Source organism: Carcharodon carcharias, chromosome 10, assembly GCF_017639515.1.
Source record: "Carcharodon carcharias isolate sCarCar2 chromosome 10, sCarCar2.pri, whole genome shotgun sequence".
Lineage (NCBI taxonomy): Eukaryota > Metazoa > Chordata > Chondrichthyes > Lamniformes > Lamnidae > Carcharodon > Carcharodon carcharias.
The window spans coordinates 128,378,193-128,398,916 of NC_054476.1; the positions used below are offsets into that span (position 1 = coordinate 128,378,193).

General features: G+C 41.7%; 1 protein-coding gene across 2 annotated transcripts in view; it reads right to left on the bottom strand.

The window, feature by feature from the left end:
- Nucleotides 1-7,083: 7,083 nt before the first annotated feature.
- LOC121283381 (BICD family-like cargo adapter 1) overlaps nt 7,084-20,724 on the bottom strand; it is a 41,987-nt gene continuing 28,346 nt past the window's right edge. The window contains exons 4-11 of one of the 2 annotated variants that reach the window (XM_041197898.1): nt 20,564-20,710; nt 16,705-16,890; nt 16,409-16,567; nt 12,729-12,851; nt 11,657-11,787; nt 10,184-10,304; nt 7,875-8,053; nt 7,084-7,692 (exon numbers count right to left, since the gene is read on the bottom strand). In XM_041197898.1, coding sequence (XP_041053832.1) covers nt 7,593-7,692; nt 7,875-8,053; nt 10,184-10,304; nt 11,657-11,787; nt 12,729-12,851; nt 16,409-16,567; nt 16,705-16,890; nt 20,564-20,710 — 1,146 coding nt within the window. In that variant the 3' untranslated portion in view covers nt 7,084-7,592. The remainder of the gene's footprint in view (nt 7,693-7,874; nt 8,054-10,183; nt 10,305-11,656; nt 11,788-12,728; nt 12,852-16,408; nt 16,568-16,704; nt 16,891-20,563; nt 20,711-20,724) is intronic. The other variant, XM_041197899.1, reaches the window with a different exon arrangement.

Consider the following 20,724-nt stretch of genomic DNA (forward strand, 5'->3'; position numbering starts at 1 on the left):
GCCCTGTGGGTGTGTGATGGGTTTGTGAGTGTGTGAGTTGGGAGTGATGAAAAGAGTGACTTACTCTGGTGGAAAAAAAGAGATCATTCATCCTTTTGTGGCACTGGGTGGCTGTCCTCCTCTACAGGGCGTTTACACTGACCACCGCTGCCACCTCCTCCCAAACCAGGTTGGTGACTTTGTTGCCCATCCTGTGGCCAGAGGGGGGTAGAGCACATCCTGGTGGGCCTCCACAGCATTGAGCAGTCACTTGAGGACCTGTCATTGAAGCAGGGGACTGCAGTCTTTTGTCCTTTGCTGGCCATGTCTTCTGGGCAGCAGTGGTGATCTGCTGGCGATGACCACTTTCCTGGCGGCTGCCTTTTAAAGATGGCAGCCGGCGTGATGCAACAGCGGGATGATGGTGGGCAGGTGAATGAGAGCCCGCTCACCATGGAAACAGCATATTTTGTGGGAGTGAATAAATAATGAGGTGGGTTCGGGATGATATGGCATGAAAACCCAGCATTTTCATCGGTGGGTGGGACTCCATTTTACCCCCCACTACCTCACTTAGTGCAATTCTGGGAAAATTCCACCCAATGACAGATGTTAGGCTAACTGGCCTGTGGTTTCCTGCTTTCTGTGTCCTTCCTTCCTGGGGTGAAGATATTACATTTGTGGTTACTTAGAGGCTTTTTGAAGTGTTGAATTTCAGAGGTGAGTGAGAGTGGCTGTTCTTGACATCAAGGTAGCGTGTCTCCAAGTGTGGCACCAAGGGGCCCTAGTGAAATTGAGGTTAATAGGATTTAGGATGGAGTTCGCACTGGTTGGAGTCATATCTAGCACAAAGGAAGATGGCTGTGGTTTTTGGAGGCCAATCATCTCAGCTGTAGAACAACGCTGCAGGAGTTGCTCATGGTAGTGTTCAAAGCCCAACCATCTTCAACTGCTTCATCAATGACCTGGGAGTGGGCAAAATCAACCAGAGATCCTGCCCATAGATTACCCAGCTGGAAGTACATGATTGGAACCCAATTAGACTTTGATGTTATCACCTCCATAACAACAATAAACTTGCATTTATATAGCACCTTTAACATAGTAAATCATCCTGAGGGCATTAGATCAGAGATACTGTCAAGTGGGTGCTTGGATAAGGCGTCACAGGGCCCTTGGCACCTGCCAGGCTATAGTCCAACGTCAGTCAGCACAATGAGGAGGTGAAAGGGGTGGAGAAGGGAACTGGTGGAAGAGACAAACATTCAAGTCATTGATGCCTGCTCTGCATTGGGCCACACTTCAAATCTGCACTGTGCTTTCAGCATCTTGTGGAGGCAGTGAATGTCATGATGAACATTTTGAGTAGGAATGCAACACACCAAATTGAATAATTTAGCATAATCCGTTCTTTGCTAACACTTTCAGACTATGAAATTCCTTACTTCCATCAATCATTCCATTCTCACACAGCCTGGAGGCTTTTAAAAGTCAAGTTTATAACTGTAAACCAACTCCATTCATTGGAAACTCTTGGCCTGTATTCAATCAACACCAAGTGCCATGCACTCAGGAATGATACAACTGTAAATTACATTTATAAAGGATCTATCAGGAGACCTTAGGAGACCCCAAAGCACTTTACAGCTAATGAAGCACACTTTGAGTGTAATGACTGTTGTGATGTAGGAAACACAGCTGCTAATTTTCTACTCAACAAGGTTCCACACAGACATAATGACCAGTTAACTTATATTTTAAATGCTGGCTCAGGGATAAATGCTGACAAAGACACTAGTGGAACTCCCTTGCTTTTCTTCAAACAGTGCCAGGGATTTTTTATGTTTTTCCAAGAAGGAAGACAGGATTAAGCATCTCTTCCAAAAGATGGCATCTCCAACAATGCTGCACTCCCTCAGTATTGCCCTGGGATGTCAGTCTGGATTTTGTGCTCAAGTTACATGGAGTGGCACTTGAGCCCACAAACTTTGAGCCCAGAGGCAACAGTGATCCACAGCTGGTACCTAGCACTTTAAGGATGTAGTTCTTATTTTTTGTTCTTAGGATGTGAACTATACTCGCAAAGCCAGCATTTATTACCCATCCCTAATTGCCCTTGATAAGCCGCCTTCTTGAATTGCTGCAGTCCATGTAGGCACACCCACAGCACTGTTGTGGTGGTGCTCCAGGATTTTGAAGTGGCATTGAAGGAACAGCATTATAGTGCTAAGTCAGGATGGTGCATAATTTGGAGGGGAACATGCAGATGATGGTGTTCCTACTCATCTGCTTGGCTTTCTAGCTGGTAGAGGTAGCAGGATTGGAAGGTGCTCTCGAAGGAGCCTTGGCAAATTGATGCAGGGAATCCTGTATATGGTACATATACTCACCCAGGCATTTGGAGGGTATTCTATCACCCTCCTGACTTGTGCCTTGCAGACTGTGGACAGGCTTTGGGGAATCAGGAGGTGAGTTATTTATTGCAGCCACAGTATTTATATGCCTGACCCAGTTAAGCTTCTGATCATTGGCAATCCGTAGGATGTCGATGGTGTAGAATTCAAGGATGGTAATGCCATTGAATGTCAGTGGGAGATGGTTAGATTCTCTCTTGTTGAACATGGTCATTGGCTGGCACACATGTGGTGTGAATATTACTTGCCACTTATCAGCCGAAGCTTGAATCTTGTCCAGATCTTGCTGCATGTGGGGACAGACTGCTTCAGTATGCAAGGAGTTGTGAGTAGCAATGAACACTGTGCAATCATTAGCAAACATACTGTTATGTTGAAGGGAACATCATTAATGAAGCAGCTGAAGATATTTGGGCCTAGTTCACTACCCTGAGGAACTCCTGCAACAATGACCTGGAGCTGAGATTATTGGTCTCCAACAACTACAACCATCTTTCTTTGTGCTAGGTAGTGGAGAGCTTTCTCCTTTTTCCCCCTGTGACTTCAATTTTGTTAGGTCTCCTTGATGTCACACATCTGGAATTCAACACTTTTGACCATATTTGGACCGAGGTTGTAATGAGGTCAGGAACTGAGTGCACCTGGCAAAATCCAAACTGAGCATCAGTGAGCAAGTTGTTGCTGAGAACAGCTTCATAGTACTGTTGACGACATCTTCCATCACTTTGCTGATGATTGAGAGTAGACTAATGGGGGATAATTGGCCAGATTGGATTTGTCCTGCTTTTTGTGGGCAGTACATAGCTGGGTAATTAGCCACATTGTTGCCTAGATGCCTGCGTTGTAACTGTACTGGAACTTGGCTAAGTGTGCAGCTAGATGCAGCAAGTCTTCAGGAGGTTGTCAGGCCCCATAGCCTTTCCCATATCCAGTGCTTTCAGCTGTTTCTGATATCATCTGTAGAGAATGGTATTGTCTGAAGATTGCCATCTATGATGGTGGGGATCTCCAGAAGTCTTTGAGAGGACGTTAGCAATAGAGAAAGATACATAGAGATACACAGAGGTATAACCAGACAAAGACAGAGAGCTTCATTCTATATTCACTCTCACAGTTTATTGACTATGTCCTTTAATTATTGTTCATATATTATTAACATGTCTTTAAACTTTTGAATTACTCAAAATGGTCTGTTCAAGCATTTTTTCAAAGGATTTTAAGAAAACACGGGAGGAAGGAGCTTCCATTGATTGTATCTCCTTAGACCGTACCTTCTCAAAATCAGGTTATTCAGGAATCCACGGTGGTGACAGCTATAAAACTGTGAATAGGTACAACAATAAATGCCTGGCTGGAGTCGCCCATCCTGTGTTCACATTATTCAAAGATGTCAGGAAATACACAAACAGCATCAAAGCCTCAAATCTCAACCTGAAATGGACAATCACTAGAGTGTCAGGGGATCAGCAGCAGCTTCACTTTCGATGCAGAACAATGTAACAATGTAGTAAAACTATGACCAGACACAATACAGAAATAAGTCAGAACAAAGTTCACTAAACCTGGATTTTGCAGCCACTCCTGCCCTGTGTGCTCCAGTAGTGATCTCATGCTTCACTCGGTGTTTAAACTCAGCAGGAATTCATTAGTGGCTACGAAGGCAGGTTACACTTTGAGCCATCCCTGAGTTCATCCTCTCAAACTAGCCATAGTAATGAGGGCAAAACATAAGTTGATGGTTAAAAGGGTGATTTATTGCATGAGGTCACATGGCTGCTCCTCTAGTATTATTTCTACCAGAAGCAGTTGTTCTGATAATACTTCACTGACCCCAAAGCAACCCTGGTGGTTGGCCCTATCTGGGTGTCTTTTAATGCACGTTTACTTTGCTGGAATAGAGTTTAGAAGAGGAAGAGGTGACTTGATTGAAACATGTAAGATCCTGAGGGGTTTAACAGAGTAGATGTGGAAAGGATGTTTCCTCTTGTCGGAGAAATTAGACTCAGGGCACTGTTTAAAAATAAAGGGTCGCTCACTTAGGACAGAGATGTGGAAATGTTTTGTGTCCCAGAAGTCTCTGTGAGACTTTGAAATTCTCTCCCTCAAAAGATGATTGATGCAGAACCCCTGAATCTTTAAGGCAGAGGTAAATAGATTCTTGATAAGCGAGGGGGTGAAAGGTTATCGGGGATAGGCAGGAATGTGAAGTTGAGGTTAAAATCAGATCAGCCATGATCTTATTGAATGGTGGTGCAGGCTCGAGGGGCTGAGTGACCTACTCCTGCTCCTAATTTGTATATTCATATGTCTTCACAAAACCTCATACTTTAATACATCTTTATCCAGAGCCTCAAAATTCCATCAGTCTTCTCTTCCCCTTATTATCTTCATCTGCATTTGTCCTGTACCTTTCCCTGAGCTTCTCAGTGTTAATGGTCCTAAAGTCACCCAACTGCACCAGAATCTCATCATAACTACAGTTCTTGTCCAGAAATGTTACTGAAAGCTAAATTATTTAACAAAATAAAAAGCAAAATACTACAGCTACTGGAAATATAAGAAAACAGAAAATGCTGGAAAATGTCAGGCAGCATTTGTGAAGAGACAAACAAAGTTAATGTTTCAAGTAATGACCTTTTATAAGAACTCAATTGTTTTACAACAGCTCCTGATGCTTCACCTCTCTTCCTTCACACCTGAACAATGTTAGGTTGGTTTGTGTACTGATCACAGTGATACAACTTTCAGACTGTTGCATCTTCAAAGTCTGGAATACACTCATTCACTTCACAGTGAAACATGAAGTGAACAGTTGATGATTTTGCTACTTAATGACTGTCATTCCCAATCTTATATACAAAGCTCTGCTGTATTTCCATCTTACATTTGTACTCAGCAAAACCTACAATAAAAGCTTCAATTGACAAAACAAATACCAATTTCACAGCAGAAACTGCTACCATGTTCATACTGTGAACACATTATGAAGAAACAGAAGTGGAAATTAGTTTAGAACCATGCAGATCAAAAGGCCACTAGCTCAATCTCTGGTCTTTGCTGAGTTAACTGATCTCCGCCAAGTGAAATCCTACAATTGGCGACAGTGCCTTGGGTTTGGAGGGAAAATGAATTAATGTAGTTGTGATATTTATGAAGCACCTTGAATGTTCTTTACATTCCAATTAAATGGAATTTGCTGTCTTCACAATAACTGCCTTCAATGTTGATATATTGCTCTGTTACCTCCAGGTATATTCTCTCTTTTTACAGTTCCATTCTTTCCAGCATACTAAAAAGCCAAACAATGCTCCCTAGCAACATGTTTGTAATCACATTAGTTTATCAAAAACTTCTTATATTTACTGTTATTGCCTGAAGAAAGCACCAATGTTTGGCAAAGTGCACCAGATATGGAGATTGCAGCTCTAAGAAGCAGGACAGTTGGTCCATAAATGGGACAGATCCATGATAGAGACATAGAGCAGATGCTCTAGGATAGAGGGTGGCAACAGGCATAAACAGACTGGTAGAAATGGAACAAACAGTGGTGGCAGAGTGAACCTGACACCATCTAAGACAAAGCAGCTCACTCGGTTGGCACCCCATCCACCATCTGAAACATTCATCCCCTGTGGCAGCAGTGTATACAATCCTCAAGATGCAGTGCAGCAACTTGCCAAGGCTTCTTCAAGCAACACCTCTCAAACCCGCGACCGCCTAGAAGAACTAGTACAGCAGACACACGGGAAAACCACCATTTGCAGGTTCTCCTCCAATTTGCACACCATCATGACTTGGAAATGTATCATCCTTCCTTTAACATCACTGGGTCAAATTCCTGGAACTCCCTACCTAACAGCTCTCTGAATTTCAGTAGTTCAAGAAGGCAACTCATCACCACCTTCTCAAGGACATTTAGAGATAGGCAATAAATTCTGGCCCTGCCAGCAATGCCCACATCCCATGAACAAGTAAAAGAAAGACTAACATTCCTGAATAGCGTAAGCATCTGGCTTCAATGTTAGTAGCTTTTGCAATACATTGTTGTGTTTTTTGTGTTTGTTGTGATCTGATGGTTAATCAAAGTTGGGCAGAGCCGAATCTCACCCTGGGTGTACATGTCAAAGCCTTGTCATGGGAACTTGGCTCTACTCCAGAGTTTTACTTGTTTATTTCCTCATACTCGTCATTGTCTTAACTTTCTTGAAAAAGCAATTTACGTGACTACCTGTTATATGCAGTACACGTGACCATTTCAGACACTATGCCAGTATAAATGGGTTTTCAATTACAGTTAGTGTATTATGCTAACAGACACTTGCAAACAGTGCCTTTTAGTGTGGATATTAATGTTAAGTTGTTTCCTTCTACCCCAATATTTATTACTGTCCATATGACTGTCCTTCAAATTTAGAGCATGTAGATGAGTGTTTCTACATTACATGTGCATATAGCTGTCCATCCATTATTGACAGTGGATATGTATGCATACCAGAAACAATGAATGTGTTTGTGTTTTTTCCCATCGCTTAAGAAGTCAATAATCACGCTTTATCATGAAGTAATAAATAACATTTTATTCAACAAACAGTATACGGCACCATCCAGTCATTAGAGAACTTGTAGAATGTACTCTCAACTCTTATCAAGTATATATATATATATATATATATATATATAAAAAGTGTAAATAAAAAGAAAACTTCATATGCTGGGAATAAAAACTGGAAAGGCTAAAAATACAGAACAAATTTGTCACAACAGTAAAAAGCAAGACAGGTTAGTGTTTTGGGTACTAACCTTCCTGGATAACATAAGGGTTTTGATAAAGGCTCTTCACCTGAAATCTGAACCAGTCTTTTCTCTTTACAGATGCTGATGCTGATTTCTCTTTACAGATTCTGACCATTGACAGGAGTTTGTATCTTACTACACACTTCCCTGTTTTTTAAGGAAACCTTCTTCATCTCCGATTATTGAGCACCTCATCAGCTTCTTCCAGCCTGTCATGAAGCTGGGTAGATCTAGTGTTACATTGTGTAAAATAAAAGCTATTCATATCCATTGCTGTCTTGCCAGCTCCTCCACCTCCTGTTATTTCACAACATTCCTCGATAGTTTGTTTTGTCACTTCTGTAGATTCCAGTCTGCAGAATCTCTGCAACGTTGAAGTTTCACTTTTATTCAGCTTTAGTCTTTCTACATTTTTGTTGATTTTTTTTTCCATTTCCTCTTTTCAAAATAATTCTGTAACCAGCAGTCTACATCCCTGGCTTCATGTTTTCGCTTGATCAATAACCTGTGACAAGAAATTTAATTACATGTTCTAGATACCAATCTTGGAGACAGTCACAGTCTCTGGAATTTTGTTACACTCTGTAGAACAATCTCCCAGTGCATCAGCCACATGTCTTTTAATTGTTCAGGAAAGGCTGATAAACATTGTAGTAAGGAAAGATGTCTGAGGCAACCATTGCTCACCTCTTAAACAATGAGAGGAAGCCTTTTCCTTCGGGAATCTGACTCCTGGTCCTGTAGAGAAAGGAATGGCGATGTTTGGAATCCCTGTACTCGCTGTGATTTTGAGAGGAAGCATTCCAGGCCTGCTCAGTCTGCTGCTGAGTTTTCAGTTGCTGACTTATCACAAATTGCATGTCATCCTTTCAATAATATAACAGAAATAGCAACAGTAAATCCTTTTGCCAATTATGAAACTAACAATCCAGCCATGTATCTATCAGTTCATAAGGTCTGTGAATCCCCCACCATTTTTTATCAGTCCATCTACCTATTCATCTATCAAGCCATCTATTACAGTCAACTATCCCCCAATCCATCTCTAGGCATGAATTCATTCTCTAAGCATTTCAAATGGGATATTAAACCAAAGGTCCCTGCCAGGTGAGCATGAAAGACCCTATAGGACTTCTTGTAAATGCAGGGGGTAGTTCACCTCTGAACCAATGACATCAAAACAGGTTCACTGGTCATTTATCTTTTTACTGTTCATGGGGGTTTGCTATGTACTAACCGGCTGCTATGTTTGCCTAAAGCAAAAGCAAATTGCATTTCAAAAGGGTATCATCAGCTATGAAGTGCACTAGAACATACTGAAGTCATAAACAGTGCTATACAAATGCCAGCTGGTTGCTTCTTTGAATCAATCAAGCAATTTCTTTTCATTCTATTTCCTCAATTGTCAGTCTATGTTTACATTGGTTTATCGATCAATTATCAACCTGTTTACTTAGCTGCCAAGTCATTCAATCCATGAATCTATCTTCCCATACATTATTTGATTTATCATTACTTATTCCATTGTACAATTCATGCATTAAATACATCAATCCACTTAGCTCTCTAGCCATCCCTCGGTTCATGTATCTAACCCCATCGAATATACAAATGTATGACATCTGTGATCACAAAAAATCTTCACAATAATAATTGTTTGTGCCACACTGACTATCAATATCTTTCCTTTTAAGATTGAGTCTGGAACAAGAGTGACTAGAAGGTTATTGCTGCAGCTGCAAATAGAGGCAGAGGTGGTGGCCTGATGGCTATGGAAGATGTCCTCTTTGCACCTCTTGTTTTTAGAAAATAAACCACTAAATGGTACAAGTCCTGTCATGAGTGGTAGAGGCTATTTAACATAAGTGGTACTGGTTATATAACGCTAGTACTAGCTGTAGAGCACAAGTGGTTCCACTTACATCAAAAATAGTACTGATCATATAACAAGTGATGTTGGTTATGTAACATGAGGACTAGAACCACAGATTTCTGTTTCTCCATGGCCTGAATAGCTCTTATTAATGGTAAACCACTGATTCTTGCTGTATACTCTGTTTATATAAGACATGTTGTAGATAATAGCCAACTTATTCATTATTTCATCTTCCTTTCTTCTGTTTACTGTCCTTAATCCATGGTGATTGAGACAAAGTCACATTATGTTCTTTCCTTCAAGGGCTGATTGTCAGTTTGAAACTAAACCTTGGAGAGTGAAGTTACAGTGCTGTTTTGAGGGAAAATAAAGATAGAAGCGTTTTACTGGCATTTCCCAAGGATTTTACCTTGGTTGGGATTCCACTGCTGAATCCTACATCCTCTCTCTCACTTGTCTCACTATCACTGTACTGAACAGTGGTTTCCTTCTGCTTCCTGCTACTGTCCTGCACTGTATTGCCCTTGTAACATGCCTGCTCTCCTTTCACAACATCTTACATTCCTAATCGGTGTTTTTTTCCATTCCCACCAACCACATTGCTGTCCTTATATCCTCCTACCCTCTCCAGCTCACCCTTTGACCTGTTTCTTGTTGTAACATGTTATCATTCTGTAACCATGTGTTCAGTATATCACGGGACTATTATACAAGTCATGTAGAGTAGACAATTGAGTGAACATCTACTGAGATAGATTTTGGTAATGGGTGAGTTGATGAGAATTTGATCTATCATGTCACCCAGACGGGGTAGGCATTTTTCTCTCTGAGGCACTGACTTTAATCTCACTCTCCTGCTTATTTTTCACACCTATTACTATTTTTCTTTTTCAAGCAATTCCCTTTATGTACAGACGATCGTTCACCAAAGGTTTGTGGCCACTGTGTAAAAAAAACTGTTTCCTGACCTCTCTTTTGAATTCCTTTATGATTATTCTAACTAATACCCTCTTTATGTTACTCTAACAACTAGTAGAAACTTTAAATCACTAGTTACCTTATCACAACCCTTCGTGATTTTGAAGACCTCAATTAGGCCTTGCATGAGCTGAAGACATACCTGCCAAGCTTCTAGCTCTTGTGATAGGCACACTTTCTGTTGAATGGTCTCCAGAAGCTGGGAGTTCAATGACTTCATATCCATTTGACACTTGAGCAGCTCCAATTCCACAGCATTCTTCCTGTAAAAGCAAAAGTTTCTTCTGGTTTGACCATTACAAGCTTAAGTTTCTCATTCATTCCAGTGTTCAATTAAATAGGTCACTCCTTTCTTACCCTTCCCATGTCAGCTGTGGCTCAGTTGGTAGCACTTCTATCTCTGAGTCATAAGTTCTGCATTCAAGTCCCACAAAAGTCAAGGCTGACATTCCAATGCAGTACTGAAGGAGTCTTTGAGATGAAATGTTAAACCGAGGTCTGCCCTCAGGTGGACATAAAAGATCTCATGGCACTATCTCAAAGAAGAGCAGGGGATTTATCCCCAGTGTCCTGGCCAATATTTATCCCTCAATCAATATCACTAAAACAGATTATCTAGTCATTATTACATTGCTGTTTGTGGGAACTTGCTCTGTGCAAGTTATCTATGTTACAACAAGGACTACATTTCAAAATTAGTTCATTAGCTGTAAAATCCTTTGAGACATCTGGTGGTCATGAGAACTGCTATATAAATATAAAGTCTTTCTTCTTTTACCTAATCCCATTGGTCACATAAGTATCAAGATTATGACTTAAAAACAGTACCACCATACAACTAAAACCCAATAAACTTTAGCTCCAGAGCAGGGATCGTCAATGACTGAGATAATATCAGTTAACAAAACCAAAATCTTGTATTTATAAAGTGCTTTTAAAGTGGTAAAATGTCCCGAGACACTTCACAGGAGCATTATCAAACAAAATTTAACATCGAGCCACATAAGGAGGTATTAGGACATATGACCAAAAGTTTGATCAAAGAGGTTGCAAACAGCATGTTAAAGGAGGAAAGGGGTAGTGAGGTGGAGAGAATTCCAGATCATATGGTCTTTTCAGCTATCTTAAAGCAGTTAAAATTAGGGAGGAGCAAGAGGTGCAGATATCTCAGGGACAAGTAGGGCTAGAGAAGGTCACAGAGCTAGGGAGGCAATTGAAAACAAGGTTTGAGAATTTTAAAACTGAGGTGTTGCTTAACTGGGAGTCAATATAGGTCAGTAAGCAAAGGAGTGATGGGTCAATGGGGTTGACGAAGTTAGGAATCAGACAGCAGTTTTGAATGGCCTCAAGTTAATGAAGGGTGGAAGATGGGAGGTTAGCCAGGAGTGTTTGGAATAGTCAAGTCCACAGGTAACAAAAGCATGGATGAGGTGGGAAGTGTTATGAAGATGGAAATAGGTGGTCTTAGTAGTGGCATGGATATGTGGTCAGAAGCACATCTTGGGGTTAAGTACAAGACCAATATCTCTGCCAATAACAAGGGAAAAGGATCATATAACAGCTAGAGGATCTGACTGGAAGGGGTAAGTGAAACAAAACTAGCTCTGTCACTCACTTTGTGATTGCAATGTCCCGTTCACGGATTGCTTGCTGGAGGTGCCTATCACCAGAGTCATTCTCCAGGCTGCATCTCAATCCATCGTTTTCCTTCCTGAGATTCACCAGTTCAGTGCTTTGCAGCTGCAACTAGAGGATTAAATCATATCATATTGTTGAGTGAAAACACAACCTGGACTCTTATTTTCATCAAATACTATCTCACCACATCCATCCCAAACTAGATCATTGGAGCCATGACCTCAACTGTACACTGTGCCAAACACTCTCTACAACCTCAACACATCTTAATCGGAACAGAAATTGAGACTGCTATTAAGTTTTAAATGGTAATAATCACCTAGTTAGAAGAACATTTTAGATGAGGACTTTTATCTCCTCAGTTTCAGACTGATTGAATACTACCTTGAAGAGTCCTGTGTTAAATGGCTTTGTGTGCTTTCAATCCAGTGAAAAACACAAAACTAACAAAAGAATTAAGTCAACAAACTCATTCAGATAGGTTAGTATCAGAGATGGAAAATTGTCACACTGGTCCAAAAGAAAGTTCTCTCCTGACATTAAAGCATGATAAGCAATGCAATTGGAACTTTAATCTATGTGTAATTTAGTGAAAATTTTGATATTTCAAGCTGAACAGAGGCCAGGATTTTACAGCCCCTCCTGCCCAGTGGGATATTACAGTTCTGCCAAACTGATTGGAGATTTAAATGGCTCACCACTTCCGCCAGGGGGAGACACACCACAGCAGGGCTGTAAAATCATGGCCATAAATCCATTATGTTACAACAGTTACAATTTCACTAGAAACCACATAGCAACTGGAGATGTCCCAAACAGTGTCTTACCAGTAGATTCTAGCTTTTCAGCAGAATAGTAAGTGAGAAGAGGAACCCAGGATGATTTTTCTCTTCCCATTCCCAGAGTCAGTTTTACATCTATACTGCCTAGGCAGTGACTCTGGGACTTTGCCAATCTCTATACTATATTAGATGGTTCATTTACTCTCTGGATGATCAGGGAGCCTGTCTGCGATATGTAGCCATCTCAAGGGCAACATGAAGCATTACCTGTCTTTGAAGCTCCTCAATCATCTGCTGCTTCTCTTCATTCACTCCCTGTTCCCACTGGAATTGTTGCCGTTCCCTCTTCAGCTCTTCCTGTAATCCCTCCTGGCTGCCTTCCCCAAGAACCTTATGGAAATGTCGGAAAATGGTAAACAACCATCGAAAACCATTATCAGACATGTCCCAACATGTGTAAAAGGATAGCCGTCCAAGAGTATCAGTGAGCATGTTCAATTACATCAGTTTTATTCAGTAGGACTACATTTTTGGAAGCGTTCAGCTTAGGATCTCCAATACTAACTGTTGGACCCTCAACTACAAAGGAGGCTGGTAAAGCTTAAACTTGCCAATCCTATCGGCAGATTAGTTTCTGCTAGTCATCTGTTCAACCAGCTCTTTTTTTTTAGTCCACAGTTCCCCACACACCTTCATTCACCTCAAGGATGCTGCTAGCTGCATGCTAATTTTAAGGATGCTTTGACCTTAGACTTTGCCATTGATCTTTGGAGCCATTATTAGCAACAGGTGATGGCCATGTTTGTAATCTGCCCAAATCCTGCTGCTGGTTTTGATCCTTTCCTCCTTTCCCTATTTGTTCACAAGACACAAGTCCAAACGACCATCCAGTTGCCCAGGCTGAGGTAGAACTTCGTAGCAATTAGCAAGCTCTGTTGTTGTTAGCTAGGCATGGACATGGAAGAACTTTTCCTCGGGGATTGGGGGGTTGGGGGAGGGGTGTCATTGAGGGTGGATGGGTGTTTGGGTGGATGGAAAGTATTCTATCTGGGGAAAGGATAATGTGAGGTCCCTGGGGATCATCTGACAATCTTGCTACAGCATGTGTTCCCTTCCTCTCTAATGGGACATCACAGAAACCAGTATTTAGCCCTCCCACTGATAGAGGCAAACTGTCACCTCACTCCCCCTGCTGACAGATCAGAAAGGCAAAATGAGTGAGAAACTTATGAAACTATCTGGCAGAGCTGTGGCTGGGACAATTGGACGCCATTTTTAGATGAACAAGTCTACTGTAGATAGGCGGAGGAGAGGGGGGTTTGTTGGAAGAGCTTCCATTGCAGATATCCAATGTCAGCATGAGGCAATCCAAGATCACATAGGGAACAATAAGATGCAGAAGTAAAGTTCTTCTTCCATCCCTCCACAATATGTCTCAGTTCCTCAGAAGGTTGGCCTACAGTGTTGGCTGTTAGTAGCACTCTTGCCCCTGAGTTAGAAGGTTCTGGTTGAGCATAAAATTGACTGGCATTTCAGTGCAGCACTGAGTGAGTGCTACACTGCAGGAGATGCTGTCTTTTAGATCTAATGTTACCTGGATGCAATGCCTGGATGAGTGCAGCTCCAACAATACTCAAGAAACTCAACACCATCCAGGACAAAGCAGCCTGCTTGATTGGCACCCCATCCACCAGAATAAACATTCACTTGTTCCACCACCAGTGTGTACCATCTACAAGACATGAACATATGAAATAGGAGCAGAAATAGGCCATTTGGCCCCTCAAAACTGCTCAGCCATTCAATAATATCATGGCTGATGTGTTTGTGATTCAGATTCCACATTCCTATCTACCCTTAATAACCTTCGATTCTCTTGGCTATCAAGCACCTCTGCCTTAAAGCTTTTCAATGACCCTGCCTCCACCACCTTGTGAGGCAGAGTTCCAAAGTCACACAACCTTCTGAGAGAAAAAAATTCTCCTCATCTCTGTCCTAAAAGGGCGACCTCCAATTTTAAAACAGTGCCCCATAGTTCTGGACTCACCCGCAAGAGGAAACATCCTTTCCACATCCACCTCATCGAGACCGATCAGGATCTTATATACTTCAATCAAGTCATCCCTCACTCTTGTAAACTCCAGTGGAAACAAGCCCAGTCTGTCTAACCTTTCCTCATAAGGCAACCCGTTCATTCCAAGTATCAATCTAGTAAACTTCCTCTGCACCGAGATAGATAGATTCTTGACTGGTAAGGGGATCAAAAGTTACGGGGAGAAGGCGGGAGAATGGGGTTGAGAAGCTAATCAGCCATGATTGAATGGTGGAGCAGACTTGATGGGCCGAATGGCCTAATTTCTGCTCCTATATCTTATGGTACTGCCTCCAATGCATTTACATCCTTCTTTAAAAAAGAACAAGACTGCACACAGTATTCGAGATGTGGTCTCATCAATGCCCTGTACAACTGAAGCATAACTTCCTTACTTTTATGTTCAATTCTTCTTGTATTAAAGGATAGCATTCCATTAGCCTTCTTAATTACTTGCTGTACTTGCATACTAACTTTTTGTGACTCATGCATTAAAACATCTAGATCCCTCTGCACCTCAGAATTTTGCAGCCGTGCTCCATTTAAGTGATACTTTGTTTTTTAATCTGCTTGCCAAAGTGAACAACTTCACGTTTTCCGACATTATACTCCATCTGTCAGATTTTTGCTCACTCAGTCAACCTATCTATGTCCTCTTCAAAACATATTTCCTGCCTATCTCTGTGGCATCACAATTTAGCTACCAAACCTTCACTCCCCTCATCTAAGTCATTAAATAAATTGTAAAAAGTTGAGGCCCAGCACAGACCCCTGCGGGACTCCACTTGTCACATCTTGCCAATCAGAAATAGACCCATTTATGCTTACTCTCTGTTTTTCTGCCAGCCAGCCAATCTTCTATCCACGCTAATATCTTACCGCCTACACCATGGGCTTTTATTTTCCGTAGTAATCTTTGATGTGGCACCTTATCAAAAGCCTTCTGGAAATCCAACTACAGCACATCTACAGGCTCCCCTTTATTCACAGTGTATGTTACTCCTTCAAAGAACTCCAATAAACTGGTTAAACATGATATGCCTTTCACAAAACCATGCTGACTTTTCCTAATTACTTTGAGTTTCTCTAAGTGCCCAGCTATAATCTCTTTAATGATCAATTCTAAGATGCACTGCAGCAACACACCAAGGCTCCCAAGGATCCTTTGACAGCACCTTCCGAACCTACAGCCTCTACCGCCTAGAAGGACAAGGGCAGCAGATGCACGGGTATATCACCATCTGCAAGTCCCCCTCCAAATCACACACCATCTTAACTTGGAACTATATCACTGTCCCTTCACTGTCACTGGGTCAAAATTCTGAAACTCCTTCCCTAACAGCACTGTGGGTGTACCTATACCACATGGACTGCAGCAGTTCAAGGAGGCAGCTCATCACCACCTTCTCAAGGGCAATTAGGGATGGGCAAAAAATGCTGATCTTGCCAGCAATGCCCATAACTCATGAATGAATTTTTTTTTTTAAAAAACTGGAAACTTACAGTGTGCAAATTGGTTGCTGCTGTTCCTATAACAGTGACTACATTTCAAAATTATTTAATTGGCTGTAAAGTGTTTTGGGGTGTCCTGAGGTATTGAAAGGGGCTATACCAATGTATGTCATTCGGCTATAGCGAAGCGATTTTGATAGTTTCCTCTCCAATTTACGGGATAGTTGAAATTCTCTTACAGTCAGTTGAAGACTTTCATTCTCCCAACCCAGGTTCAATTTGAAATCACTTCCCAGAAATGATCCTAAAGCCTCGTTCACTGTGACCGCTGCCCAGCTCTCCCATTGGTCCATTCAGTTCCCTACTGAAATTAGCTGGTTGATGGATCTAAGAACTTTCTTACCTGTGTAGCTGGGCCACGTACTAGGCTGTGTACCAGATTCTTCAGGTGTGAAAGGGCTTCCTGCAGACTGTGAATCTGACGTCCAATCAAACTGTCAGAGCACTTCTCACCTTTCAAGGTGAGTAATTGCTGATGGATCTTCAAAATATTGTTCTTTACCTGGGAGAAGTTGCAGAGAAGTACATCAGATAGATCGTTTAGAAACAGTAAGTTCGCAAATCCCCTACGTGATGAAAGGGTATAAGGTACTGTAACATGCAAATAGGTTGACACATTGGCTCCATAGCTAACTATACCTGATCTTTCTCGGCCTCCCAGGTCTCAGCCTCGGTTTCCAGACTGTGCTCAATTTCTGAGTGAAGGGAATCATTGTGACTTGTAAATTCCTGCATCATCAGCTGCTGGCTCAGATCCTGCATTCGGCTCCGCAATTGTTGATTCAGAGCCTGGACTTCATTGACATTCTCCTGTGACAGTGTTAGCTACAGGTTGAAAAGAACAGTGAATGCATCAGCCACATTCAGAAAGAAAACCACATTCTCAGCAATATATGGCAATAGTGTAGAGGTATCCACATATTGCATAGGATTACAGAAGCTAAAACAGGTTGGACAAGGTCTAGCCTATCAAGACCACCCCTTCTGCACAGCAACCAAAATGTTCTCTTTTTCCCCAAATTCCTCCAACCCAACCACCCTCCTCCTGAAGCTGCTGTCTCTTTCTGGGGGACATTCTATGGAAGGTATCTGAGCCAGATGGCCATTCCTGAAGTTCAAGGCTAATATCATCAGGCTGTTCAACTATGAATGGCATCACATGAGGCCCAAAGCTTTTCTCAGTTGACACTCACATTCCAGTAGGAATTACTGGATAATTACTAGGATCAGTCTGGAACTCATAATCTCTTTTCCAAGCCCAGGTGAACCAAGGTAAATTGCAGCACACAGGTTAGCTGGCAGCAGAGTTGAATTGTCAAACCAGGGGCTTTAATACTACATCAGGCAGTGTGTTTGCTCACAAGGATCCATCAGGTGAACTTAACCGATTGTGAACTCTAGCCCACCTATCTAATCTCCTAAAAGGAATTTCTGTACACATATTCCCCCATCCCCAAAGGTGACCAAGCAATTCCCTGACCACAGCAGCACAGGAACTGTTGTATCTGTGGAGCATTTTAACATCACAGTCTGTTTATCCATACAACTTCCAGTCCAGCCCTTAACTCGAAAGTTATCCAGCTCTTGTTTTGATTGCGTTAATCAACACAGACACACACACACATTATTGCCAGCTACTGCTAAAAGAAATAGAAAGCCAGTTCATGTGCAGCCATGTTGAAATTAACCGTTAATCTGCTGGTTAAACAGTAACTCCACATTGTCACACAAGTAACTGAGAAGTCTGCTGGCCTCACCTTTGAGTTCTACTTGCCTGATATTGTCCTTTCTCACAGAAGCACTATGAAAGGCTGCCTAGAACGTGAATAAAAGCACTCAGTACAGCTGACCATCCCAAATGCGGGAACTTCCGAAAGTCCCACTTCCTCTCTAGAGGATTAGCTAGATCTAACTAATTGGCAACACCAGCGGAAAGTTCTGTGTGTGTGTGTGTGTGTGTGTGTGTGTGTGCGTGTGCATTTATGTATGTATAATTTTATGTATGTATGTGTGTGTCTGTGTGTACGTGTGTATACATGTGTGGAGGTTGTGGTTTGGGTGCCATAATGTGGGAGGCTTTCACCTGCTTTTGTAGATATGAGTACTTTTGTGTGTACATTACGAGATAGGCATAGTTGATCTTAATTCATCCAGTCAGAAAGCTCCAAGTCTCCTATCATTGCATCCAGTTGTTTCTTGTTATTTTCCTGCTTTATTTTTGTATTGACCATTCACTCTCTGTGAGGAACTTCCCAACATCAGTCCAAAATATGCATTTTATTAGTTTGAACTTGTGTCGAAACTGGCATAGAGACTTACAAGACAGTAAATTATATGGCAAAGGTAGATCCAGAAAATTACTCAGAACTAAATGGTAAATGTAGGACAAGGGACCTTTATCTTAAACTTATGTTTAAGTTGAAGGAATTGTTTGGATTTGCCTTTTTCTCATACCATTTACCATCTGATACTTACCTCTGGATAGTCACCTCCCAGTTAATTCTCATCAGGGCTGTAAAGCCTACAAATTGAACGATTTTAAGTGCTTTCAGAGTACAGGCAGGTAGTTGGCACAGCACGTCCGCCATCGGCCTGTTCCTGCTGGCAAGAAGTGCAAACTATTAGCAGCCTGGGTTTCATTTCCAATTGGCTACTGAGCTCCACGCCCTGAACATATGCCTTGCTGCAATTCATGGGCAGACTCTGGACAGACACATGGAGTCAGCCAACAGCTAATTTGTTGGGGGTGGGAGGAGGTAATAGGAGGAGGGGGTAAGTTAATACAATGGGTGGGGAGCTACGAGCATCGTTTTAGCCAGGAGGAATCTCAACATTGGCTACTTTAATTGCTATTGCTTAGGCCGCTCGCTGCCCCCAATGCAACTGCGTATAGGATGCATGGAGCCCTTTTGTTCTTCAAAATTGAATTGGGATCCAATGTGCTTTTTAGGACTCCAGTTGGCACTTTTTAATGGAGCTCCTGCCTGATTCTGGCTTGTGCCTAGTTTGCCTTTATCAAAGCCCTGAGTACATTGCAGCAGCTGGAATCAGATCAGGAATGGATGTTAAGTGCACCATTCCAATTTTAGGGCCACCACCATCCCGTCCCCCCCTGGTGGACTGATTAAAATTGCTCTTCAGGTTTCTTCAGTTAATCTTCCTAGTTCAGTCCATGGTGCTTGGAATCAGCCTCATGGCTTTTCTCTGAACTGTCTCTAATGCTTGGATATCTTTTTAGCGTCTTTGGGATCAAACTAGATAACAGTAGTTAAGTAGCAATATGAGCAGGTTGGTAGAGTTTGTACAGTTTGAAGATGACTTCTTCTCATTTATACATTACTGTGTTGTTCATATGGTTCAATATTCTATTGCTGCATTGATTGCTGCTCTCCATTAGATGGATATGTTGGAGGTAAAGTTAATCTTGGCAGTGGCATGAAACATGCGATAGGAAATTGGAAAAGAAAATCATGTGGCATGTAAAACAGGCTGTAAATTCAGTTTCGTCCATGGTGAGTTTTATGCTCACTGACTGTAAATTGTACTCAAACCCCCAAGTCTCTCTCTGTTTCATCCTTAGATATGATTCATGGACTGCTCATGCCAATTTTTTAAAAATATTAATTTAAAATTCTCATCCTTGTTTTCAAATCCCACCAAAGGCTGGCCCCTCCCTATCTCTGTAACCTCCTCTAGCCCCACAACCCTCTGAGATATCCGTGCTCCTCTAATTCTGGCCTCTTGAGCATCCCGAATTTTAATTGCTTCATCATTGGTGACTGTGCCTTCAGTTGCCTAGACTCCAAGCTCTTAAATTCCCCCCTTACACATCTCTGCCTCTGTACCTCACTGTCCTTCTTTAAAACACTTCTTAAAACCTACCTCTTACATTTTTTCTCATCAAATCTGATATCTTCTTATGTGGTTTGATTTCATATATTGCTTTATAATGCTCCTGTGAAACGCCTTGGGACATTTCATTACATTATAGGCGCTGTATAAATATAAGTTGTTGTTATTGATTGAACCTGTCCTTTAATCTATATATTTACTCCAAACACTTTCTTGCAGTTCCATATACTTTGCTTTTATTCATTCATGGGATGTGGGCATTACTGTCAAGGCCAACATTTTTATTGCCAATCCCTAACTGCCCTTGAGGGTGTGGTGGTGAGCCACTTCCTTGAACACAACTGGATGGCTTGCTAGGCCATTTTTCTGAGGGCAATTAAAAGTCATCAACATTTCTGTGGGTCTGATGTCATATTGTAGGATAGATATTAATGTACCAGATGTGTTTTTATGACAGTCCAGTAGGCTCATGGTCATCATTATTGATACTAGCTTTTTCATCAGATTTTGTTTAATTAATTGAATTTAAATATCCCAGCTGCTGTATTGGGGTTTGAACTTTTGTCCCTGGATCATTATTACTAGTCCAGTCACTGTTCTGCTGTAATCCTGTACCGACTCCAGAAGTCTATCTCATGGATCTCACCTGCAGTAGTTGCTCAGTGTTCTTTTGCTGCAGCTGAGAGAACTTTTCTTGCATTGCATCAATGCTGCTCTTCAGTGCCAAGTTCTCCTTCTGCACTATGGCTGTTTGTTGTTCCAGATTATGTTTCTGCTCAGACAACAGAGCTATCTGTCAAGAGACAG